The 27,150-nt window shown below is 34.0% G+C and overlaps 3 protein-coding genes across 4 annotated transcripts in view; 2 read left to right on the top strand and 1 right to left on the bottom strand.

The window, feature by feature from the left end:
• Nucleotides 1–21,581, top strand: part of LOC146540792 (nucleoredoxin-like) — a 50,465-nt gene extending 28,884 nt beyond the window's left edge. For both annotated transcript variants that reach the window (XM_085203354.1, XM_085203348.1), the window contains 5 exons: nt 635–865; nt 1,620–1,729; nt 18,762–18,966; nt 19,404–19,494; nt 19,620–21,581. In XM_085203354.1, coding sequence (XP_085059480.1) covers nt 635–865; nt 1,620–1,729; nt 18,762–18,966; nt 19,404–19,494; nt 19,620–20,038 — 1,056 coding nt within the window. In that variant the 3' untranslated portion in view covers nt 20,039–21,581. The remainder of the gene's footprint in view (nt 1–634; nt 866–1,619; nt 1,730–18,761; nt 18,967–19,403; nt 19,495–19,619) is intronic.
• Nucleotides 21,582–23,164: 1,583 nt separating this feature from the next.
• Hel25E (ATP-dependent RNA helicase 25E) lies at nt 23,165–24,761 on the top strand. Its single transcript, XM_085203325.1, has one exon. It carries the CDS (start codon nt 23,300–23,302, stop codon nt 24,575–24,577), a length of 1,278 nt encoding a protein of 425 aa, XP_085059451.1. The 5' UTR covers nt 23,165–23,299; the 3' UTR covers nt 24,578–24,761.
• Nucleotides 24,762–25,181: 420 nt separating this feature from the next.
• LOC146540790 (venom serine carboxypeptidase) lies at nt 25,182–27,115 on the bottom strand. Its single transcript, XM_085203303.1, has one exon. It carries the CDS (start codon nt 26,873–26,875, stop codon nt 25,457–25,459), a length of 1,419 nt encoding a protein of 472 aa, XP_085059429.1. The 5' UTR covers nt 26,876–27,115; the 3' UTR covers nt 25,182–25,456.
• Nucleotides 27,116–27,150: the final 35 nt, after the last annotated feature.

Genomic DNA, 27,150 nt, shown 5'->3' with positions numbered 1-27,150 from the left:
TACTTAATAACCGAATGTCTTAACCCTAGGCTTTCTCGGAATCCGCTCCTAAGTGAAAAAGTGTTTTTCCAAGCCACTGAGAACATAGGGACTTAGGTACTTAGGTAGATCTCAAATAATGGTCTACCTACGACACAAACGTGCGGTCCAGTGCTTTGTGGGCCATGCGGGAGGTATCCTTGTTTGTTATACTGCGGCTCTAACGTTATAGATACTGCTAGAGGAATAAATACATTTGTTCATTGATGAATGTCATTTTGAATTATTTTACAGCATTCTTGTAGACTTTTGGACATATTTTAGGTATTATAATTAGTTTTATTTAGATTCGGTTTTTTTAATATTTATTTTTAATGCAATTTCGAATAGTGCATTTATATTGCACTTACTGATTTTCTCACTGCCACAGCTCCGAAAACCAGTACTGAAAAATGTAGGTTAAAATTCGATAGATTTTTTCTTTCGTTAAGTAGTACGAAATCAAACTTAGAAAACTTTTCAAATTATAAATAATTAATTAAGTTTCTTAAGAAAACAGTATATACAAAGAGTACTTGACTTAAAACATTTTATTCTACATCTCAAAAATTTAATAAAACATACATATTTTACATTTTTTTTTCTTTTATTACAGCGTCGTTTAACCCAGAAATACAGTATAGCAGTGGGCGTACCAACACTCGTGATCCGCGGTCGGGCAGTCCGAGATGCCCTACTCAGTGACCCCAAAGGCGAAAGGTTTCCATGGCCAGCTCCGCCTTTGGACGAGGTCTTAAGAGGAGTCGAGTTAGAAGGACAGCAGAAGAAGATGTATGAAGATTTACCTCCGGATGCTGTGAGAGTTTTCTACTTTGCTGCTCATTGGGTTAGTATATTTTTTTTCAAGATTTGTTGAGAGAGAGATGAGAGATGAGAGATGTTGTATTTTAAGTAATTATTTATCCTTTTAATTTTAATATCGCAGTGTACACACTAGGTTCCCTCTAACTTCCCTGGTGTTTATAGAGTACAGCTTGAACCTAATAAAATATAATTGAAAAATCGTTCGGTTCATTATTATTTTGTAAGATTTAGCGTAGGTTAGATATTGTTGATAAGATGCAACTTAAACTTTCTTGCTGACGCTGTCGATAATTATAAAAATGTAGACAACATTAAATGCTCTTTTATAGAATTTTTTTGTATATATATATTGTAATTTGACATTTGAAGTGACTTATCTATAGTAGATAAGTTTAAAAAAAAACATAATTAATTCATATTAAAATATTCTTTTTAAAGTTGACTAAAGGCATAGCTAATAAATACTTTCTTCACAAGATCGAGCTCATATCAATATAGAGACTCCAATATAAAGTTTGCTGCTTATTAACTGACGGCACAACTTTAGTTAACGAGAATTTTCAAGTTCTTTTCAGTTTATCGTCTCGTAAGTTTTTCTATAAATGAGAAAAATATGTATTCAATCGATAAGATAAGCCTCTGATTTTAAATGCGACGATAGTGGGTTCGATTGCCACTCGGAATAAATAGTTTTAATTTCTTCGCTTTGGTATATATAATAAATATATAATTATTATTAGAGTTATCCTACATCTATTATTATTTATTGTCAACAGTGTCCACCATGTCGGTCTTTCGCACCGAGCCTGTGCGCGGCGCTGTCGGCGGTGCGTAAGCGCAGGTCCAAGTACGCCAACACTCAGCTCGTACTGGTGTCTAGTGACAGGTGAGTGAAATATAATATATCTATGTTAATAAGTATATTTCAAACAATTTTATTATGAAAAATTTAGATTTTTTTTATAAATTTAGAAACAAATTATGTATTTTAAGATATTGTCTGTATGTCTAGTTTATTAATTAGTTACACTACAACAAACTCTATATCGAATACTGCTTAGACAGATTAAAGAGAGTTTTAAGAGAAAAAAAACCATTCTATTTAAGTTAGACATTCTAAACTACATAGCACATACATTATACATATTCATAATATGTACTTAATATATCTGATATATTCCTAAAAGTTGTAATTACTTTACAAGCCAAGTTAAAATTCAGTACCAAAAGAAAACTCAACGGAACTTCATCTGTTAAACAAGAACAAAATCCAATTTGCCGTAACTTTATTTGAATAGTCAATTTGACGAATAAAAGGCGAAATAAATTGTTTACTTAGTTCCCTTCATTCACTTAGCAGCGTATTGTGTCTAATGCGAGGAGAATTTCCATGGAGTTTCTTTCACTATTGTATCTTTATCCATTTTTTTCCAGCATAGACGGAGAAATTCTAGTGGTGCATTATTCCTCTTTAAAATTATGTACTTAGTCTTGCCATAAATATTTTTTTCTTATATGTAAACATTTTTTTGTAACCTACCTTTGCGTAGCGCTTGGTTTGATTTTAGTTGTTTTGATTTTACCACCCTATCGATTTTTTAAATTGTCAGTGTAAAAAAGACCAGTGTGTCTCTTATAAGCTGCCAGTCCAGTCATTTTTTGACATGTGTAACGAGTTCTAGGTGGTATCATCATTTCCCGAGATAAAAAAATTGTTTTGTTTTCACAAAATATAATACAATATTTGGCACGAAGATAAGAATCAGTGAACAATCTTATAAAAATAACAGATTTCCAATTCAAAAGTAATATTTTGTTTGTTTTTAATTGTTTTATTTAGTTTTTCATATATATTTCATAATTTGACGTTAAATACCACGTTCATTAACCAATCCGTAAAGATATTGCGTGGTAAATAGCGGGATATTTCTAGAAAAAAATCAAAAAGAACGCGGACAAAACCGTACTAAACTGGAAGCTAGTTTCACATATTTCAACAATTGTTGTAAAGTAACATTCTATAATTTAATATAAAGCCGCCCTCCACTAGAAAAGCTACACTATGGAGAGCTCTCTTTCAAACTATATTTTCTCTATTATTGTTATAATGACGGCTTTCCGCTCGACTGTAATGGACAATGAAGGTTTATAATACAATTGAAATTATATTTTTGTCGCGTGAACTTAAAATAGTTTACGCATTGTTTTAAAGTACAATGTGTACTAAGAGGGTAATTTTTATTGTAATATAAAATATTTTGATTTAAAGAACCGCATGTACCGAATATAGTAAAAAAAAACATAATCTCTTTTTTTAGCTGCACGCTCTATCCCGCATATAGCACGGTAGACATAGGGATCCTAGGAATCTACTGTCAAGACACTCCAATCCCATTAAGACACATCTGGTTTACATTTTCCGCCGAAGAGCACAATTGTTTTGATGAAAAATTATAGCAACTATAGTTCGATAATGATGTAAATGCATGCATGGATGGATCCCGTGTAGGTATTGCAGGGTAGGCAGAGGGAACTTTGTGTTAGACACTTCCACACGCACCACCTAATTTTCGAGACATTGAGTGGCAAACTCCACGCTTTTTCTCAACATACAACTATCGCCTTTAAAATCAGAAGCTCTGCTGCGGCTGCGGCTAAATATATAAAACAAATCCTAATTTACTAAACCATCACCAACCTTTTAAACCCCCACATACACGCATTCCTTGTTTATTTACACAATAAATGAACACCCTTAATACTTCGCACACGGTCTACGCACGAAGCGTACGAATTCCCTTCAAAAATAATTACAGGGTAACCCTTGCAAGCACAATGGGGTCGGGGAGACCCCGCCATGGACTTTTACTATGGGAAAGTAAGACTTCCCCCATTGAAATAAAAACCATGCCAATGAAAACTCTATACTGATTGCTTTGAAAAAAAAACCTCAAGTGTTGATACGATCCCACCGCGCCCTTGAGTTGAATAGGTGTTGCGGAACACTCGGTGAATTTTCGCTTTTCTGCGTTTAATGATTATATTTTTCAATACAATATTTTTGGGTTATTAAAGCCATTTTGGGAGATGGGGAAATGGCAGGTTTAATTTTGTGCTTGCTTTTATTTGTAGTCATTTTCGCCATTTCAGGTTTGTTTTGGGATGAGCAAATGTCAGATGAAATAGAATGGAGGGTACAGTCTCTAAATGAGTGGGAAGTAATGTTTTTTTACATTTTTTTAGTTTCACGATGTATCCCGCGCATAGCGTGGTATAGGGATCCTAAGGTTAAGACACTTCGTTCTCATTCGTTCTCTGAGAGGAACGGAGTGTTTTCCGTTCTTAACTGTCCGCCAAATTCTTGAGACATTATGTGTGGCTGCTATTTTAAATTTAATTTTCATAGACCTGAGAAGGAAGCTCAGAAAGAAGATTTTTTATATTTTTTTATAAAACAAAAGGCAGAAAATCCTGCCTTACTTACTATAAGTTTAAAAGATATTGTTGGTGTTTGGTGGCAGGATCTTGGAACTCAACATTACGTTTTATTTAATTCGGTGGGGAAACGAATATATCAAGAAAACTGATACTTATATCTGTCTCTATTTGTATTCTCCTAAAAGCACGTTATCATGTTACATTCTAACAATGCTTTTACAAATACTCGAATGTCGAAATGGATCAGTCATTTGATATCGCCCTCGTGAAGTCTTAGCAAATAAGCTTTTTGGGATATATTGTTTCTTGGGCAGGCTTGAATTGCATACTAAGTATTTCAATTGTACGCCCAATTAGAGCGACAGTGGTGACAAAACGAGGGAAGAAATATTGAGGGTACGTGTCGGTAATCTATATATATAAAGCTCTTACGTTGCTAAGTGACTGAAAGTTAACGCACAACTACGCGGCGTTGAACGCTGTAATATGTTGTGAAGGCTCCTTATTCAGCGGTTTGGATAAAAATGAGGTTATGCATTTTATAGTTTAGACTAATGAAGTTGGGCAATAAGACGTACGTATTTTTATCCCGTAAAGTATACCTTAAAAGATCCCCCAATAAGAAAACAAACTTAAAAACCTCAATTATAAATAAGACATTTATACTTTGTAAATAAATTCTGTATTATGCCTATATTAATATTATCCCGATTGCAAATAGAATCCATTGCGCTCTATTTAGTCATATTGTAGACGAACTGAGCCTGAGTAATATACTTTCTTATTTTTCGAAATCAATCTTATTCAATATAAAAGAGTAAGCAGAAAGAACCTAGAGCTAAGACACTCCATCTCGCACATACCGCCTAATTTTTGAAGCATTGTGTGTTAAATGGGAGAACTCAATCAAAAATAAGAATAATTCGTTTCTCAGAGTAGAAATCGACCCCGCAATCATCGCGTTTTCGTAACAGTCCAACATTTTCCCACTCCCCTATAATGGCTCCATTATACGCAAAGTATAATATCTTGCAGTATCATTCCATAACTTATACGTTCAAGTCGAAATTAATTTTAGTAAATCTATAAAAGGCACCTGGAGCTTAAAGTTCAGACGTAAGCGTAACATTTAGTAATGACTTTCTAAAGATCTTCTTAAGACCTCTACGCTTTCTCTAAGCATGTATATAACTTACACTTTTTGTGTACGAATTATATACTCGTATTTAATTTGGATTAATTTTGTTACTTTTTATTAGTATTGTTTTTAAGAAGTTTCACGCTGTATCCCGCCTATAGCAGGATAGAGAATGGTGACATAGTGTTGAAATACTCCGTTCCCTACGAAACATTGCATATTTAATAACAGACATCAAAGATGAGCTTTTTCTCGATACCAGGGCGGGGAAACGAAAATAATTCTTTCCCCCTAATGAAAATCGAACCCATACCTGTCGAATTTACAAAAAATAAACTGTAGCAATGCGGCTCTATACTCTTACCATGTTTTTATGTACAATCTATTTCTAATGTAGTTGCCACAAAATGTGAATTGCAAATGAGCGTGAAATTGAAAACGAAAATTAATAACTATACGAGCGTAAAATTGAAAACGCCGTATTCCGCCCTAATCACCTAAAATGCCCTAATAAATAACCCTAAATATCCTTACCTCATAATATGATCTATTTCTAATTAAATGGTAATAGGTACAAAAAGTATTTTTTAATACCTGCTGGTAGTTTCAGAGTTGGAAGCATTTAAACAAACAAACAGTGAAATTGCATAGTTTTATTATCCTACATATACAGGCAATATTTGTTTAAGAATATGTGAAATTAAATAAAATTTTAATACTAAACCACAGCAGGTGCCACGAATATTTCACATTTCGTATACGAGTACAGCCTAATTCAAAAGTTGCGTAAAACTTTATTATTTGTAAAAATACTCCTTTATTTCTTTGGTTTATAGCTGCCATGTGTTACCTAATGCTGAAAATAAGAAATATTATTATTGGAATATGGAAAATTCTGATTAAAGCTCCACGCCGTATATAGCAGGCTTGCAGAGGGGACCGAGTTAAAACACTTCGTTCTCCATTATCAGCTTAAGTTTTGAATTTAACGTCGCGCTTTGTTTTGTAACCAAAAGAATCATATGAAAATGATTCATTCCCCTGAATGGAAATCAAATTCACAACCGTCGCGTTTACAGTCAGTGCCGCTGTGCCACGACAGCTTTCAACGATGTATATATGCTTTTTAGTATTTAACTTTATTTTACTAAGAAAATGTGTTAAGCTTAAGCTTACTTCATTAACCTAGTTTTTAATTTAAAAAGTAATCAAACTAAAAAGCACTAACTATAATTTCCGGTTGAGTTGAGTAAAAAGGCGCGAACGGCGCGACAATATGGCCGCCCTGACGTCGCGGTTCTTCCCCTCGCTTTAATTGCACACTTCACGTGCCCAAGATTTTTAATCCAGAAATTATTATATACATTTTTTTTATTTCTTTTGCATTTATAATTATTATTCAATGGTATCTAATTGTTTTTTATATGGGGTAGATACCTGTCCTTTAGAAATTATTATTTACTTTTTGTTTTAAAAGATGATTACCTACTAGTTCAATTACACTTATAATTTTTTAACAATACGAGAATTGAAAGAATCATTGTTATGAATAATGAAGCAAATTGAAAAAAATCTTCATCGGTTTTCAACAACCACTGTGGCATAGTTAACCTAGTTCTTCATCGAATGAAATATGCAGCTTCCCATACTCGTATGTGCAATTGAACCGTTGAAAGCAGGTCATGGCACTGCTATAGAGTACAAATCTTTACAAAAACATTCAGTTTCAGTTCAGTACATACAGAAAAAAATGTGAAATGAATGAGGTTCCTACGTTGTATTTAAGGATCTTGTATAGGCAACATGGGTAGAAAATACAATCTTTTTTTAGTTATCCACTTAATTTCATTAATCGTCGCTGACAAGATACTGTGTTACCCATGCATTGCCCAATTATCGAGACATTCGAGGACAAAAACGTATGTTGAGTAACGGAATTGAAAGATTCATCATCACTTTGTTTTTTATGCGAGCGAGAGAATAATAATAATTCTCTCCCCTGAGTGGAAATCGAACCCTTGAGTCCTCGTCGCCTTTTCAATAATTGACATTACAATTAAAAATATTATCTGCATACCTAAATATATTCAACATAATTGTATCTACAATTTTACAGCATTTTAATTAGTTTAACGACGTCTCGTAAGGCACTTAAATATTTACATTCTTTCCAACAAAGTTCTGCAAGGAATCGGAAAATATTTAAATTTCCATGTTGTTACGGAAAATTTTTACTTTTTCTTTCTGAGGGTGAAAGTCAATGAGCATATAATGAGCACTACATACATTATATATACACAGTGCGTGACTGAACTGGAAATCAAACCAACAACCACCTGGTCCCCACGACCATATCTCTATGTATGTATTGCCAATATAAACTTTTATAAATTATTCTTAAATACATAACCATAATAATTTTCCATAAAAAAAGCGATAATCCACCAGTTCTTACCTACAACATCCAAAAACTACGAAACCAAAATACAAAATGCCTCAAAGTTCTCCCAATTTAATTTTCCCAGTGTACCCAAACCCAAACTGCACTTAGTTCCAGTCAACAGTACTTAACACTCTCGTCGACATTGTGCTAACTAATTGGCACTACCGCGTAACGGAACCAGAGCATCCTGTACTCCCTTTTTGTCATTGTTCCTGCGAATCCTGTCTCTTACTAAATTTGGGGTATTTTGTCAAGGTTTATCATACTTTTTAGCACAAATTTAGGCTAAGCTAAAGAGAACATTTTAAAATGGCCCGAGAATTTCATATATAAATATTTTTTATACAATTAAAATGAAATGGGAAGGTATTTGTTGACAAAAAATATAGTGTCTTTTATATCTTCACACTATACCCGCTAGTATTCGTGTTCTCCATGAATTAAAAAAAATATCAAGCGATATTCGTATTACTTAAATATATAGATCTAGAAATAATCGCATATTTTAAAGTAAACAGGCTATTAAAATATCACTTGGAAATACACTTTGTCATAATAAATAGCGCTAATGATATTCAAATAAGATACAATTTACCCCATCTCTCAGTTCTTTCGACATCATGTTTATGGTATAACGTCGCATAATAGATGTTCTGAACAATTCTTGCAGTTCAGAATAGAAAAAAACAGATTTAATTGGGTTATTTAGATATTAAAATATAACAAGACAAACTCGCGTTGTTAAGTTCCGCTTCTCAGGACGCAATGTCTTGTACTACTATAGAATATTTTGACAAACACTTTTGTCTACCTGTTGTCATTAACAATATATAGAAAAAGAAATCATCTTACGTTCATGATTTACAGCTTGGTGACAGACGAACAGACAGTCAGGCCGACCTTACTTCTACTCTTTAAACATTAAAGTTAACCTTCAAATCCTGTATAATATAAAATTCTAAACTCTTGGTAGCTACCATAACCAATTTGTGTTAGTACCTAGGTACCTAAGCTTTTACCTCTTCAAAACAAAACACTTATGAAGTAAATAGATCGTGTTACAATTTAATTTATACAACTGACATAATAGCATTTAGCAGCCCTTCCTATGCTAACAGCCCATTACGGCCTCGCGTGACCGTTCCCTCCTGGAATCAAATTACACGTCTGAATAACGTAAACTATTCATTTCAATAATAATATAATAAGAGCTTTAAGAAGCTAGAAGTATGGGTTCAAATCCTACCACTAGTTGCTCTAAGGGACCGTAGAACTATTTGTTATTCATTTCAATTTGATTAAACATACAGACAATAAAGAGATCTTGTAATAAGTTCCTTTTTTCTTTTCTAGTACGAAATCCTAAAAAAAAAAACCGACACATCACTAAATACTTTATCACCACGTGAAGAAAGTAGAAAAAATAGAATTATTGCCGTCTGAAATTTAGACAAATTGCTTTTTCAACTTCCCTTATGTCACGTCAACTAAGGATGACTGTAGGATTCCATTTCCAATCAAATTGGGGCTCGATTAATAAGCCTATGCTGTCCTTCCGTCCGTCTGTCTGTCTGTCTGTCACAGGGTTGTACTATTCAGGTACATGAAGACCAAAATTATCTTCTAGATCTGTAAATTAAATAAGAATCGATACTATTTTCTAATTGATCATATTTATTGCAAAAACGTCACAACTACGTTTTAGTGACAAATAATTAAATACGACTAAAGAAAAGCCTTCCTTTTATGGAATAAATAAAATTTTGTGAGGCCGTCATAGCGCAGTGATTTGACTGTAAAAGCGACGGTGGTAGATTCGATTCCCACCCGGGGGAATAAATTATTTACAATTTCCTGCTCTGGTAGACAAAGCACGGCGCTACGCTCCGCCACTAATATGCAATGTCTACAAAATTGTGCAGAAAGTGTGGAACAGACTGTCTTGAAACTAGCCCCCACTGCCTACTGCCTACACTCCTATACGTCGGATACTGCGTGAAACAAAAAAAAACTGGGTAGGTCTAAAAAATATTACAAACCAATCTCTATAAACAAAATAATTTAGAAAAACAAAAGATTACTAAGAATAAAAAAAACAAACACTAAGCTATTCCACGAAGTAACACTGTAATGCCCTTTAGAATACCTACGTATCAACCCTGCTTCACCCTTCCATTAGTATACCGAGTACCTGTCGCGACTGTCTGCTGACGTCACAAGCTTTATATAAACTTAGATATATTTGTAATCTATAATATTTCATAGCAGGCGGAACTTGTAAACAAAAATGTCTCTTGATATTAGAGTGCTATTTCCAGTTACGTTGAACTAAAGTGTTCCATATTAAAATAGCGACAGAAAGTCACTTTCATACAATAAGTACTTGATTAATTTTGATGAAACTTTTCAGTAACATAGATTTATAAATTAGAATAATAGATTAGCTACAAATTACAATTTATATAAACATATACGTACACAGGTAGGTATTTAATATAATTGATGGGGGTTGATGGTCCGGATAATCACAAACTTATGAGGACCGAATAATCGAGTTTCTACTGTATTCATATAAAAAATAGATAGTACAATAAAAGGAGTAACAACACGAAATATATCTCCTCACTACTTCACGCTGTATCCCGCAAATAGTAAGGTAGGCAAAGGCAACCTAGTGCTAAGCAACTCCGTTCCCCACTTTCCGACGAATTTTTAAGGCATTGTGTGTTGAGTGGTGGAATTTAATGCCAGGATGTCGCCACGGTGAAGAAATGAAAATATTAGTAAATAATACTTCACTCCCTCGAATGAAGAGTGAATTTACCACCACACTTATTCCACTACGCCACAACTGACCTCAATCGAAATATACCTATTCGTATGAGCATGTATATACTCGAATATATATTTATCAATAGTTTAATCCACTACGTCCAGCTAAGTCTGGGATCAGATGACCCAGACTTAGTGGTGGCTTTACTAGGATATCACTGCGGTGACAGGTGCAGGTGCACACATTCAACTACACACACATGTGACAATTTACTAAACGTGATTTAGTATGCTTTTGAAAGGTAAACGCGAGAGGTTGCAGGTTCGATTTCCACTTGCGGAAATCAAGTATTAATTTCTTCGCTCTAGTATTGAGGAAAATCGCAGGCAGGCAGGCAAGGAGGTGGGGAACGGAAATTTCGTAACACTAGGCTCCCTCTGCCTACCACGCTACATGCACGATACAGCGTGAAGCTGGAAAATAACAATAGGAATTAGTAACAGCGGCGTCGTACACGCGACGGTTATGGACTCGTTTCCCAGTTGTGGAATGAAACCTTTACGTTTACTTGCTTTGGTGATAGTGTCTCAAAAATAAAAAATCATAAAGTGGAGAAAAAAGTGTCTTAACACTATGCCTACCCTATTATATGCAGACAAACTAAATTCTTATCCATTTTCCCAAAAGAAACATATCTCACAGTATCATTATTTTGTATCCCAAAACGTCACACATTACGAATAATCAAATCCACGTCATCTCACATTCAATTAACCCCCTTTAACCCAAACACCCTCAAACAAAAATGAACAAAACACCCCAAAAAACTGGAACATTAATCATCTTAATACAGATTTCGGTGCTGAAAGTGCATCTCATTGAAAAAGCAAGGAATTTCAGCAAAAGACTGTCTGCGGTGGTTGACTGGGAGCCGTGAATTTGGATCCTTTGTGCTCTCTCGGTATTACTCAGAGTAGGTGTCTGCATCATGTTACGTATACGTAAGCTTACGTTTGGCATTCCAAAACAATATTCTTTTATGAATTAATATTGTAATAGAGGTTGCGGGTTCGATTCATACTCGACGAAATTCCTACTTATAATTATAATATTCAATTCAATATAATAATATTCTCTTTTTTTTGTCTAGACAAACGTGAACAATTTCAACCTGGACTATGAGAACTGTCATTCATAAAAAAATGTCTCTAAATTAGGAAAACGAGAAGAAAATTACCAAATGGAACCGTCGTAACGCAGTGGGAAATAGTCTGTTTGTAAACACATTAATTGTGAGTTCTATTTCCACTCGGGAGGAAAATTACCTATATTTACATTATTTTCATTTTGATCTGATAGACAAAGTGCTGGGTGGAATTACGCGACTCGAAGGAAATAACTCGAAATATCTCGAAAATTGGGCGGTTCGGAGTAAGCAACGGAGTTTCTTAGCACTGTAGTGATATCTATGGAATACTATGAAAAAGCGTGAAGCTGATTTTGCTTTTTATGACTAAATACTAAATTATATCACGGAAATATGGGGTTATCTTTTGAAATATTTTTGTTTATTTTACAAAGAACGTGGCCGTAAATTCCGCTGTTATATCTTAATGGGCTAAAAGTAGAGAACGGAGTGACTTATTACTAGGGTTCCACCCCATAAAGGCAATGCAGTCTATTTTATATCTCTATATATGAAGATAAATAACCTAATATAACGACTGTATAAAACCTACCGCCGCAGTTTTCATTTCTTTGCTCTGGTAAGAAAAAGCGATATCTTGTAAATTAGGTTGATAGTGGATGACGGAGTGTCTTTACATTACATCTATTCTCTCTGCACACAGCAGAAACTGAAAAAAAAAAATCTAATATTACTTTTAATAGTAAATATTAATCTATTTTCATCGAGAAACGATTAATTAATAAACTCATTCTTTACATTTATACAAATACATACCTACTCGTATTTGCAGAAAAGTTAAGAGATTTGATAATTTCTTACATTTTTTGTTTATTTCAATATACTTACAGTAATTTATTAATAATATCCAAAATAAATTCATAAAAAGTAAAAACAGAAATAACAATATGTTAAAACCGATAGCAATAAAAGTAAACAGTGACATCAGCCAATCTGTCCCTTGTCGCCCGCCGATATATTACCTAATAAGTGACAGTGACAAACGAAGGTTAAACGGGGGTTCTGGGGTAAATACAGCAGAAGATTACGGCACAAAGAACTTAGTATTTAAGACACTCTGTCCCCCATTTTTCGCCGAATTTTTGCGAGGCATCGCGTGTTGAGTTGAGTATGAACTTAACGCCACGCTTATGCCTTGGTAACAGAGCGAAGAAATGAAAATATTAATTCATTTCTAGTCATTGTAGTCTTTGTGCATCATTTAATAGTAAAAATTATGGAAAATCTCACTACTCAAACGTACGAGAAGAACGTATGGCTTAGTGTTCAGAGTGCTCGGATAGTTTCCAAGAAGCGCGAGTTTAGATAAAAAAAATCTACGTTCAAATTTTTTTACGTTTTCTAAAAAAGTTGCTTTTGCTCTCTTTTATATTGGAAAAGGCCACCACGCTACGTCCACGTTTTGTCTGCCAGAGTGGGGAAATGTAAAAAAAATAAATATAAACAGTCTCCCATGTAGGAATCGAACCCATAAGCGTCGCGTTACAGTTCAACGCTGTTCTTTTCCTCCTCTAATGCAAACTGTGATAGTTTTTTTAATTAAAAATTAGTTCGGTGATAACATTTGACATAACACAACCTTCATAACAAAACCAAAACTATCTCATAAAAATAAGGAACAACTTAAAGTATGTATGTAACGTTCCGCAAAGAAACTTGTAACTAGATAACGCCACTCGGTTGAGAAATGGATTTACTTGTCGAGTACTGAAAACATTTCGGTTTCAGTCGAATATCCGATTGTATAAGATGTAAGTTTAAATAACAAATATTTATAACTTAATATCATTATTTCTTGTTTATTTTGATGATAATACATTGTTGAATTTGAATCTGAAATAATATCCAACATAAGCCAACATAATATGGATCGTGATCGTGGTCGTAAGTAATATATTTCTGTTTTATAGGTGCATCGCGGCGTTGAATTCCGCCACTCAATATGCATTTTATTCTGTTTGGATGAAACCAACATGAGTTATAAACAGAATGCTCTGTCATTAAAACATCTCTGTCTCGTGTTATGGGAGACGCGTAAGCATACAATAAGATAATAATAAAAAAAATACATGTATAACATTTAAAAATTTAGAAATACATGATTCTTTAACGTCTAAAAAACTTATTTTCACTCGACCTTAAAAATGTCCAGCAAACACCAGCTTTAATCCCAAGTCAAGAGATATCACAAAGTACACCATAAAAACGATAGGAAAAAAAACATAAAATGTCACCCCTGAACCCCATTGAAATCCCCCCCTTCCCCCCACAGTGGCGCAATTAATAGTCTTCAAAGTCCGACTGGAGCGCCAGTAATCAGGATCATGACCCTACCCTAGCCCTACCCATCATAAGTACGTACAAGTGAGTCTCATAAAAGACCTAAGACTGCAATACTGTTGATAAAAATAGCAAAATCGATACCTACTGGCGGGCTTTGCTTTTACGCCCTTTTTACTTGTGGCGTGTAAAAATTTTATAATACATTTTGTTGGATTCATAAAAGATAATATATAGGTCTAAGAAATATTTGATATTATTTTAATTATAGAATTATCATTGTGGGAATGCTTAATTAAGTATCTTTAAAATATATGATCTGGATAAACAAGGATTGGGTTCCTCTTTGTTTAGTTTATTATCGATTCAGTAAAAATCTAAATCGAGATAATATCATAATAAATACTACAAAAAATAGTGTTAAAACTTCAATTTCAGCATTAAACCCATTTTTGATTCGTATCTGTCCACGAACTGACCAATCGGTGCTACATTCGTAGTATTACAGTTATAGCAAAGATACAATAGCACAAAGGGAATCGGTAATGGCCGAAAATCCGAGCGCTTCACATTAATTGGAAAAATAGAATAAGTGATGGTTTTTGTATTGTGCACACAGCAGGATAGGCAGAGAGGATCTAGTGTTAAGACACTCCGTTGCCCACTCTCTGCCGAATTCTGGAGGCATTGCTCGACACCAGAGCGTAGAAATGGAAATATAAACGTAAATAAATATTTCATCTCCTCGAGTGGGGGTCGAACCCATAACCGTCGCGTTACAGTCACACCCTTGTGCCGCTGCGCCACGACGGTCCCAAATTGAAAAATAAATGAATACAACCTAAAATTATCAATTTCTTAACATCCAATAGCATCCACATCTTCTATTCATTCAATTTATATCATTCCTTCGATTCTATAATAAGGTTTTTATTGCCGTGTTTGTTTGCACAGACGAGTTTGCACAATCGAGTGTTCCTGTGGCCAGCTAATAAAGATAATTGGGGTGGGGGTCTGATGAGGATGCTGTTATTGAATTGCCAATGAAGACTTAAGGGGTTTGACTTTAGGTATTATAGAACTTAGTGTTGCTACAAGACGAGGATCTCTAAGCTATAGGTACTTAGGGAGCTCGTTTTGATTATCTTCAAATATTTATATTATTAGGTTATAAGGCACATGATGTTGATGGGAAATGTTTGCAGGTAAAACATTTTCGTTTTCCGTTTCTAAACGTAATTGATCTTAGAGAAAATATAGAAATGTACACTGCAATATAAAATAAAATAATTATTTTCATTTTCTTTAACTCGAAAGGCCGTGTAAATCAACACACCAAATCTAAATAAGCTAGCGTATACTAGGATTTATCGTTTCAATAAAGTGTAGACGTTTCCCTTGCCCGGATTACGGAGCCCTTCTACGTTTTATGACCTTATTTATCCGCCCCGCCCCACCCCGCCCGGGTGAAACTATGCGATAAGATCCAGATATAAATTAAGTGGCACTTGCCAGATATTGGTATTCTAATAGCTTCTATTTATATTTCTTGACTAGATGGAGCTAAGAGATTTGGGTAATATTTGATATGTCCTTATTAAAAAAATTACAACAACACTTAGAAACCTTAGTTAAAATCTAACTGGTAATAAATCGATATAATCTTCATTAGTAAAAGAATAGATAAGTCCTTTTTTGTACTCTACTTCTTACCTACCTGTCTGACTGCAAAGGACGATCGTGGAGCTCAACGTTGAGTTCAGCTATTCAACACACAATATCTCGATAATTGGGCGGTGCGTGAAAGACACAGTGTCTACCCTAAACTCGCCGTTCCCTCTGCCTAACCTATTATATAAAGGATAGAGTAGAGTGCTCTCTGCCTACCGTGCAAAATGCATGGAAATAAAAAAAATAAACCCATCATCTATTAGCTACCATCTGAATCCGTATTTACGATATTATTATTTATAGCTTTGGACACGCACCATAAGGCATAAAGTAGCTCATTTACTTTCCTTTTACAGCGCGCGTAATGGCGCGCGAGAGAAATATGGCGGGAAAAATATCTGTCATTCTCATATACGAGTACGTTCCGGTTTACAGGGACTGAAAGGAAATATACGGAACGTTTTAGCGGGTTTCCTTCTTTTGTCATTTGTTTTTGTGTTGTTTACTACTGTTTACGTTGCTTTGCGGTTTTCGTGAAATTAGTTGAAATTATACTGTATTTGTGTTTTTTATATACAACTGACACATCGCCAGTCATTACTTTTCCATCACAAAAAAAATAGCTTCAATTTTTATCCCGCATACAGCAACCCTGCTGCATGCGAACAGCGATGGAGAGGTATTGCGTGTTGAGTGGCGATCCTCAACATCGGGTTTTTCCTTGGTGCCAGAGCGAAGAAATGAAAATATTAATAAATGATAATTCATTCCGTTGAGTAGGGATTGAAATCACAACTGTCTCGTTACATTCACACCTTGTGCCCCTGCGGCCTGCGGCCTAAAGTTTTTCCATTTTTATTCCCTTTAGAGAATACACATTAGGCCAACGCCTCACTTAATTAAGTCCAAGGACAATTCTGTTTCAAATTAAACATTTGCCTGTGTATTAATTGAACAATGTACAACCGTATACAGTAAGGTGTGTCTTCCTCAGGCTTAAAGCCATCAATTTAGATAATATATTCCCTGAATAGCAATTTATATACAACAGCCATTACCCTACCATTCAGCTTAAAAGGCATTCGCTGCGAAAATAAAACTTTGTACGGTTGAAAAGAAAAGAAAAATAAAAATTTAATCATCCGACTCAATATTTTCGGCTTGCAAAGGAACACAATAGCAGAGGTTAGTACAGAACCAAAGGGGGTTCAAAGTGCAGCTTAAAGAGTCCAAAAAATCTGGCAATACAATTTTAAATGCCCTCGCAATACTACGTGTATAGCGGGTTTTATCGACGTTGCTATTGTTTGGACGACGATGAATCAAAAGGCAGACAGCTTTTGATTTTGCTTTTGTATATTCTATGTTTTTACTTATAAATGTTTTTATACATCTCTTAATAAAAAGAACTCTGAAACATGTTACTTCATTTTCAGATAACTTTTATCTCAAAACAAAAATATTATTTTCTTTATTTGAACCGAATTAGTATCCGAGTTAAGCGCGTTGAACTACACAAACAATTCAATTAATAATAACATTACTATAGATATACTTTCTGTGATGTAAAGACGTTTATTTGATATGATCGAGGAGACACCAATATTCTTAATGAATTAAAAAAAAACAATTTTAGTGCCGCTAAGTGCCGCTACTCAACACGCAATACCTCTAGAATTCGGCGGAGAGTGGGAAGCGGAGTGCCTTAAAACTAGGTTCTTTTTGCTTCCCCTACAACACGAGGGACCCTACGGCGTGAAGCTGAAAAAAAAATACAATAAAGTTATAAAAATTATGTAATATTTCACGTATAACAGGGACCCCCGGAACGACGCCTCCGTACCATTCGTTAACTAACCAAACTTTTCACATTAGGCCCGCGTCCCCAACTTTTATCGTATAACTGGCTTCGTTTTCGTTTTATGTTTGTTTGTATTACATTATTTCATTTGTTGAATTTTGGTGTGTACACCCTGATGGTACGCTCATTTTTATATCTTTAGGTACAAGTTCTGTTTTTTTTTCTGTTTTCATTTTCAATATTTGTAGACAAAGCAAAGAAAATAAGATCATACATAATTATCTTTCAGTTTACCTTTTTTATGGTTCCGTACCTCAAAAGGTAAAAAAACGGAACCCTTATAGGATCACTTTGTTGTTCGTCTGTCCGATTAATATCAATATTCAGGTCTATTATAGTAAAAGAATGAAGCACAAGAAAAAATCAAGCTTAATACAATCAAAAATTAAGAGTATCAAAATCAAAAATTAAGTGTATCGACTTCGCTACATTTTCAAAACCTTTAGGACTTCCCATGCACCTACAGTTATGAAATTTGGCACGAAGTGAGAATTTACAAAACAAATAAAAGGAAAACTCCGAAAAATGAAAATTAATAGATATTTCAAGAAAACATAGTTTTCAACTGGCATTTTAAAAATAAATTTGGCACTTAAGTCTCTCCGTGTCTAATACTACAACAAATATAAACATAGAAACCCAATTGTTCTACAGACATTGAGTTAATTAAGTCAATGCTTGTAGCGATATCTAATTCCAGCCAGCATGACCCCACGCGTTGGGATTGCCAAGATCACGTCTTAAGTCCCCTCATTATATTATACGACTGCTTTAAAGTAAAGTACACGTATTTCCTATTTCTCCTCTTGCGATCCCTTTATGTCACATTTTTGTATGAAAATAGCAAGATTATAATTAAAACTTAAAATAATTATAGGCGGTCTTGTTAAAATTTTGGTCTATCTATACCTGTAGATTAAAAATATAGCTTAAAAATAAAAGTGTTTAATAAAATCGTGATGCAACTCGAGAGAAAAAATTTAAGTATTATGAAACAGAAAAATTATGTTACTTTAGTATACTGTACATACGAGTACCAACATTATCGGTACTTAAAAAAAACTAACCAAACTTATCTAACAGAATTTTCTTTATTTGCCAAAACAGATCAGAACAATCCTACGCGCGGACACTAGCCTCCATATCCTCAGCCAGCGCGTTATCAGTGCCGTGGTCTGCCAATGACACAAGACTGGCACTGCCTGGCGCGCTGGGCGTGGCTGGCATACCCGCTCTAGTCATAACTGATGGCACTGGCAAAGTGCTGACTACTAATGGAAGGCAATATCTCGCTGCTGATCCGTTGGCTTTGGTAAGTTAAAAGTAGACTTTATTTGTGTAGAAATACATGTGAGTAGTTAATATCACACAGAACTTTCTGAGATAAAAATTTTAGTTCGATCCATGATCCATGATGTTCATTTCATTTTATTATAGCTAACGCTTTGGTTTTCGTGATTTCTAGTACATTTCCGTTCCTCACTTTCCGCCGAATTCGAGAGACATTGAGTAGCGAAACTCAACGCCGCGCTTTGTCTTGACGCCAGAGCGAACAAATATAAATCAATTATTTAAATTTTCAGCATTTCAGCGATTGGTGATCGAACCCACTACCAGGCGTATTTAAAGTCACATTTAATGTCTCTGAGCCACGAGTAGCCGGCTAAATATACTTAGTATATTAATATACATATATATAAATATAGTTACTATATTTATATACAACAGCTGATTTATTATATGTTATAGAACTTCCCGTGGGCTCAGCGGCCAGTATCGGTGTTGAATGAACAGGCTCTATTGAAAATGGCGCGTCACCCTGCTGTTGTGCTGTTTGTTGGTAAATATTTACTTATTCGTATATACTAAATTACTATAACGTCCTTTACTACAAACTTAATTAAATTTCATAATCATAAATTAAGTTCAATCCATTAAAATAAAAAAACTCCTCCCTCCTTCCAGACGATGAAGACGGAGAAATAGAATTCTCCGAATCAGTCCTAACACCATCAGCCGAATCCTACTACGAGGAATGCAGCATCCAATACCCAGGGTTTTGCCCCTATCAGAACTCCTCAGACGACGAGACCATGGACTTTGACTACATCACCAAGAACTCCAGAGTGAAGAAGAAGTCCTTCAAACATGTAATGTTTTATATCGGTATAGATGGCACTGATAGCGCTGATATGATAAGAGAGCATATCGGCTTAGATGACGCAGTGCCATTGCTAACCGCCATAGATTTTAATAAACAACGCATGGTCACCATGAAATATGGCGATGAAATAACAACGGATTCTGTGCAGAATTTTGTCGACGCTTTCCTGAGTGGTAATGCTGATTTTAAACCGTTGAAGCCTTATTCGGAGAAATGTTAGATTTTTTATTTATTTTTAGTTTTAAATTGTCTTTTTTATAATAATGTCTTCTTTTTTTAACGTTAATGGTCTCTCACTCTGAAGATAGCTGTAAATGGCTGCGCAAATTAAATTTTAGGATTTTTCATAGTTTTGACATTTGTCTTTCCCAGCAAATAATTTGCAAAAGTTCAGGAAACTTAACTTAAGGCCAGCTGCGACTTATTGACTGAAATGTAATGTTCTTTTATTTACCTATACTTTTTGTAAGTTGGGCACTCAACTCAAGAACGATCTTTAATAATAAAAAAAACACATAACATATTTACTGATTTTTTCCAATTTATCTTATACTTCTAGAAGTATTGTAATTTTTTTATTTCCATTACATTTTTGTTTTTCTTTTATATACAAAAACTAATGTTATTGCATATAATTTACATATAAATAACATTAGCTTAGTAGTTTATTAGTTGTTGCAACAACGCAAACATAACGGTCATGTCTTTAAAACTTGTAAACGATTACAATATTATGAGTCTTTGTACACTTTTAAATATAATGAATTACATGTAGAATAGACATTGTTACCTAAAGAAATTTCTTGAATATTTAAATTAAATTAAAAAATATTTATGAATAATAATAATAATCGTCTTTCTATACTTTATTTCACTTTCCCGCGTACTTGTGTTTTCAATGTCACTTTTTTTTAATAAAAGCAGCATCTCAACTCAACACTGCCCTTGCACGTTAACAATTAAAATATTAATTATAAGATTTATTTCTTTGTATTTATTAGTAGTTTCAGATATACGCTAGATTCTTTAAAAATAAAATTTTGTGATTGAAATCTGTACTCGGTAGATTTAGGACCGTAACGGCCTTAGAATGTATTATTATATACATTGTCAATTTAAGTATTTCAAAAACTCATAGAAAAGTAATGATAGTATGTTGTATTTAATTTAGTTAATATTTTAAGGAAACATACTTAGTTGTAATCTTTATTAAATGCAAAGGAGATAAGTGAAACATTTTATAGAGTAGCTACTAGAGGTACGGAAACTTGAAGTCTTGGTATAAATTTTGAAGGAATTTAAATCCTTAAAAAGCTGTTTCATTTTTGTCATTTACTTAAATATTTTGTAGTAAACAAAAGAAAAACAAAAATTGGTGACTTTACAAATATGTAAAGTATAAAATAAAAATAATATTTATACCCTCATTGGTACTAGATAAGAGTTTAAATACTTGTGAACTGTTTTATAATAAAAACTATTTTTTTTTTCTCTAAAAACTTTTATTATCTACTCTACTTAATGTTATCGCTAGTAAAGTCAAAGATGTCGTTAGCGTAGTTATGTTAATTTATTTTTGTAGTACCTTAGTTACTCTAGAAAAAATAAAAATATAATTTAACGAGTTTTGTACTTCATTTTAAACAGATTGAACTGTAGATTAGTGGTGTAATTAGATTTTTACTTTTGTATCTGTGATCAGTTTGTTTTATAAGATAAATAAAACATTTGACGCATTTTCAATAAAGTAATATATAAATATAGGTCGTGTAGTTTTACTTCCTTACAATCCTTTGAAATAAAGAATAAACGGAAAAAGTACCTATGGTTTTAATTAAACTAAAATAAAGCTAAGAATGTACATATCTATATAAAAATATTATGAAGGATGTATTATCCTATCCTATCCTATATCTTATAAAACAAAGTCGCTTTTTGTGTCTGTCTGAACTTTCTAACTCTTCTTCTTCTAAACCACCCAACGGATTTGGATGCGGTTTTCACCATTAGGTCGAGTATTTCTCAGGGAAGGTTTATATATAGTTTATTATTTGTACAATCTTATGTAAATTAACATAAATACGATAAATGTGTATAAAGTCCTACCCGCTGAGACACTTTGGCGCATGCGCTGCTTCAATGGTAAATACTACATGAAAAAAATGTACCGGAGTATTGTTCCTCTTAATAAGATCTACAAAAAAGTCCGCGATGGCATATTCGTATCTTTTAAGAATAACGTGTAGTGGTCATATTTCTGTCTAAAAATAGTAATTTCAATATATTTTTTATTGTGAAGAATATTTTTCCATAATGGTATTAATCCTTATCCTTTAAAATACTTTATTAAATTTCTACGTTAAACGAAGATAAAATTAGCTTTTTACACTATTTCAAAATTGCGAATAGTTTTGCAGAAAAACGCATTTAATTGTTGACACATTCCGCCGTTGACACATCAGCTGTATGTTACTCAAGTTTCACTTATCCCTTACTCTCAGCATATAAATAAGTATATTAGTTACGTTGGCCATTTAATGTAGATCAAAACTGTATTATATTGTTTTTCATTTTAATAAGTACTTTAGAAGTTGTTACAATATCAAAAAATCCTTGCTACGACGCGCCTTACATGCATCGGTGATTCAGTGGTAGAATGCTCGCCTGCCACGCGGGCAGCCCGGGTTCAATTCCCGGCCGATGCATTCTATTTAATTTTCGTCACAGGCAGCCACGTAGTGCTTGCTTTTCATCAGGGACAGAATACCCTCTTCAGCATTAACCACAAGCTCAAAAAAAAAAACCCGCCTGCCTTTATAGCAAAAATTGGAAAATCCTTATTGAAACAACGAAAATGCGGGTTGCATTAGGGTTTCATTAATTTTCACATTATCTTAAGTGCTTTGCAAACATACATTATATGAATAATCCAGTAGTAAAAGCGGGCGAAGCCGCAATAGGGTCGCTAGTATCTATATAAAAATATTATGAAGGATGTATTATTTTCGTAAAATGCTACGACATTTGCTGCCAGAAATATTTAAATACATTTAAAAAGTTAAATTTAAATTGTATTTATAATTATTATTATTCTAAAGTATTAATAAGATTCTAAAAATGCATTTTCAAATATTATTAAAAAATATTAACTTAACAAGAATGTACGGCATTTAAGAACGTCTCATAAAACATTCTGTTTTTTTAATAAAACTTAATTAATGGCAATAAATAAAAAAAAGAGTTTTAAAACTATCAAATGCAATTATTGATCAGAAAACTGCCACAGACACACATTAATATTTTTGATAATCTGTGATGACCAAGCTTGGCCATAAACAAACAAAAAATCTTTATCTGTGACTCTGTCGTTTTGGTTCAAGCCGCCGACGCCATTATTGTGAAATATAATTTTTCGAAAAAAATTCACGTGCTTGAACCAATTATTATTGTTTACTTCATTCACACACCAAACCCATAAATCATGGCCGACAATGACGATCTTCTCGACTATGAAGATGAAGAGCAAGCGGATCAGCAAGCGGCGGACGGAGCGACCGAAGCGGCGCCAAAAAAAGAGGTTAAGGGATCCTATGTGTCGATTCACAGTTCAGGATTCAGAGATTTCCTTCTAAAACCTGAGATTTTGCGAGCCATCGTCGATTGCGGCTTTGAACATCCTTCAGAAGTGCAACACGAATGTATACCGCAAGCTGTTCTCGGTATGGACATATTATGTCAAGCCAAGTCCGGTATGGGGAAAACGGCCGTTTTTGTTTTGGCGACGCTACAGCAACTGGAGCCTTCCGAAGAACATGTATACGTCCTCGTCATGTGTCACACAAGAGAGCTCGCTTTCCAAATCAGCAAGGAGTACGAGCGCTTCTCCAAGTATATGGCCGGAGTGAGGGTGTCGGTATTTTTCGGGGGAATGCCGATACAGAAAGATGAAGAGATATTAAAGACTGCGTGCCCGCATATTGTAGTCGGTACGCCGGGACGTATCCTGGCTTTAGTCAACAGTAAGAAATTAAATCTGAAACATTTAAAACATTTCATCCTCGACGAGTGTGACAAGATGCTGGAGTCACTGGACATGCGTCGTGACGTGCAGGAAATCTTCAGGAGTACTCCCCATGGGAAGCAAGTTATGATGTTCTCGGCTACCTTAAGTAAGGATATTAGGCCGGTGTGTAAGAAGTTCATGCAGGACCCCATGGAGGTGTACGTCGATGATGAAGCTAAACTGACATTGCATGGTTTACAACAACACTATGTGAAACTTAAAGAAAATGAAAAGAATAAAAAGCTATTCGAGCTACTAGATGTATTAGAATTTAACCAAGTAGTGATATTTGTGAAGTCTGTCCAGCGCTGCATAGCATTAGCTCAGCTTCTCACAGACCAAAACTTCCCAGCTATTGGCATTCATAGAAACATGACTCAAGATGAGCGTCTCTCCCGTTACCAGCAGTTTAAGGATTTCCAAAAGAGGATATTAGTAGCAACCAACTTATTTGGTAGAGGAATGGATATTGAAAGAGTCAATATAGTGTTCAATTACGATATGCCTGAAGATTCTGATACCTATTTACATAGAGTGGCGAGAGCAGGAAGATTTGGTACCAAAGGCCTGGCCATCACCATGGTGTCTGATGAAAATGATGCAAAGATCCTCAATGAAGTCCAAGATCGCTTTGATGTCAACATTACTGAACTACCAGAAGAAATTGAATTATCTACATATATTGAAGGGCGATAAACTTAAAATCCTCATTCCCATTTACCAACTAATCTAAATTACTTAGTTTTTGTCACCTCTTGTTTGTATTAAGTCTACAGTCAGTTGTAGTATTGTATGTAACTAAGTAACACAGCTGTAATACAGTTCTAATTAAAGAATGCTAGGTTTAAGAAGTGAATAAATTGACGTTTGCTATTGTGTATTTTTTTGTTTTCATTTAACACATTTATATGCTTACTAAATATATGTGTGAACTCTTAGAAAGAAGAGAACCTATTATTAAGTCATCACATAGGTTATGAAAGTTGATGCTGCATTTTAGTTTAGTAGAAAAATTGAAATAATTCTTTAAGGAGGGATTGAATCCCCATCATGTTTTGACAAATGTGCTATAGTGGTTATTTAAAAGTAATGAGACAATATGCTAAAATTTGAAACAAATTTTATCAACAACATTTTTATGACAAAATATGCATTTTCTGTTTCATTTTCTTTGCTTAAATGTTTAAAAAATAGAACAAGAATGAATCATTCTATACATATATTGAATGGAATGAAAATAAAATACTATTTATTCAGTAGGTATTTAGAAAACAATGTTAATTATTACACTTAAAGATTATTTGAAATTCCAAAACATTTATTAAATCAAGAAAAGTTTTACACAAGACAGTTAACTTTGATGATATATTGTAGAATCACTATTGTCAGATCTATATTTTTAAGTGTTAAAAGTTGTTATTGATAGGACGAAGTTATGTTATCTCTTATTTTAAAAGAACAAATAATTAATCGATAACAATAATCATTTTTGAAAACAAAAATAAATTTCTTAACAATATTTTTGGTATAAAAACTAATGTAGGTAGTTTTTTAAAGTTTTTTAAATTTTAATTATCATGGTTTCCATATATTATGTTCACGCGAAAAGGTTTTCTCATGAGTCAACCTCGTAATCATATCTAGGGCCCATTTTGGCTGGTCTCCTGGAACCATGTGTCCTGCGTTCCTGACCATGATCTCCACCAGTTTTCCCCCTTGCTTTATATATCCTGCTAATTCTCCATCTACATACCATTGGTACCTTTTAGCTGACCTATATTCATTGGCTCCAGTAAAATTAAGGTTTCTTAAGTAGTTCAAAGTTAGAGGATATGCCACTATAATATCTAATTGACCGTTATAGACCACTACGTAGTAGTGGTCTAACAGTTCAGATATCCACGGAGCGACTGACTTCATGACATCTTGTTTCAAGTGTTCTTCGACTTCTTTACCATCATGGAAGGTTAGATTACCAACATGTATGGACTTCCTGACAAAACTGCTTTGTAACATGGGCCCAAAGTCATCTTTATTATAGTCTTTAGTATGTAAAAAGTTGAAATAGAAATCAAAGCCTGTCATATTGTAAAATATACTTTTCCCATCAATCATATCACCATTTAACAGAGTGTCAAAAGCATTAAATGCTTCATTCCACTTTTCTTGCTTAATAAGTTCGATAGCCTTGCTCTCAGCATCAGCAAATATGCTAGCTTGGTTCCAGTCAATTAAACCAATTTGATACAAATATTTACTATAAATCAATTGATGTTCAGGATCACTCAACCCGTTACCAATGGCTAGGGCTTTCAAATTAATCTTTATTTCGGCAGTAGGGTTCTTCTTATAGATTGTATAAGCTAATGATGGAACATACTTGCCAGCATAAGACTCCCCAGTAATGAAAAACTTATTGTTCTGTAATTCAGGGAATAATTGGAAAAATTGTATGAGAGTGGAATATAGATGTTCTCCAACTTGAGTTTGATCGATACAATAACCTTTGGGATCATCAGTGAAGCTGAAGCCTGTTCCTACAGGATTGTCTATATAAATGATGTGGTGGCTCAAGGCCCAGTTGTACTTGCGCCTCTCAAATCTCTTGTCACGGACTCTGAGAGGACCATTTTCTTCAAAGAGACCATAGAGAGAGGATGCTCCAGGTCCACCTTGAAGCCACACAATGACTGGAGCATTTTTCTTATCACTAATCATAGCAGGGAAGTACCAGAAGAACTGGTTAGAATTGTATTTCTTGTCCACGGTGAAAAAGCCGGCATAGCTTTTGATTCGTAAGCTCTCTGTGAAAGGCACGCGAGCTAGTGTCCTGGCGATAGTGATATTCCCACTTTCAATGTACGGTGTAAGGAAAAGAGGACTACCTGTATCTTCTCCATCGGGTTCCCCTAGATTTATTTTAGGATATCGATGAAATAAGCTGTGAACTGTTGCTAAATGAACAAATAGAATTATACAAAATAAGCTAGTCATCGTGCTTGATGCTGATCGCGCACTAATGCTACTGAGAAGTGTTTAAGTTAAAACTTAAAGAATGTATTTAAATTGTATTAAAAATAATTGAAATTTGTAACAAGTTTTGCCTTATCAGTAAACACTATCCGCATATTATCTTTCCGTTTGACCGGCTTCTAAAAGGTTATAATAAACAAAGAAAATACTGTATAAATAAATATACTTGTGTAGATTTGTAGGTAAATGTTTCAAAATAAAACGTCATTTTAGTGTAATCAAATTAATCAAACAAA

Source organism: Heliconius melpomene, chromosome 2, assembly GCF_056956725.1.
Source record: "Heliconius melpomene rosina isolate 202511_hmr_F chromosome 2, ASM5695672v1, whole genome shotgun sequence".
NCBI lineage: Eukaryota > Metazoa > Arthropoda > Insecta > Lepidoptera > Nymphalidae > Heliconius > Heliconius melpomene.
The sequence above is the reverse complement of the archived record's forward strand: the minus strand, read 5'-3'. Positions and strand labels throughout refer to the sequence as shown.

Excerpts from the sequence above, each read along its gene's own strand:
- Hel25E (XM_085203325.1), top strand. The coding sequence starts at position 23,300 with ATGGCCGACAATGACGATCTTCTCGACTATGAAGATGAAGAGCAAGCG.
- LOC146540790 (XM_085203303.1), bottom strand. The coding sequence starts at position 26,875 with ATGACTAGCTTATTTTGTATAATTCTATTTGTTCATTTAGCAACAGTT.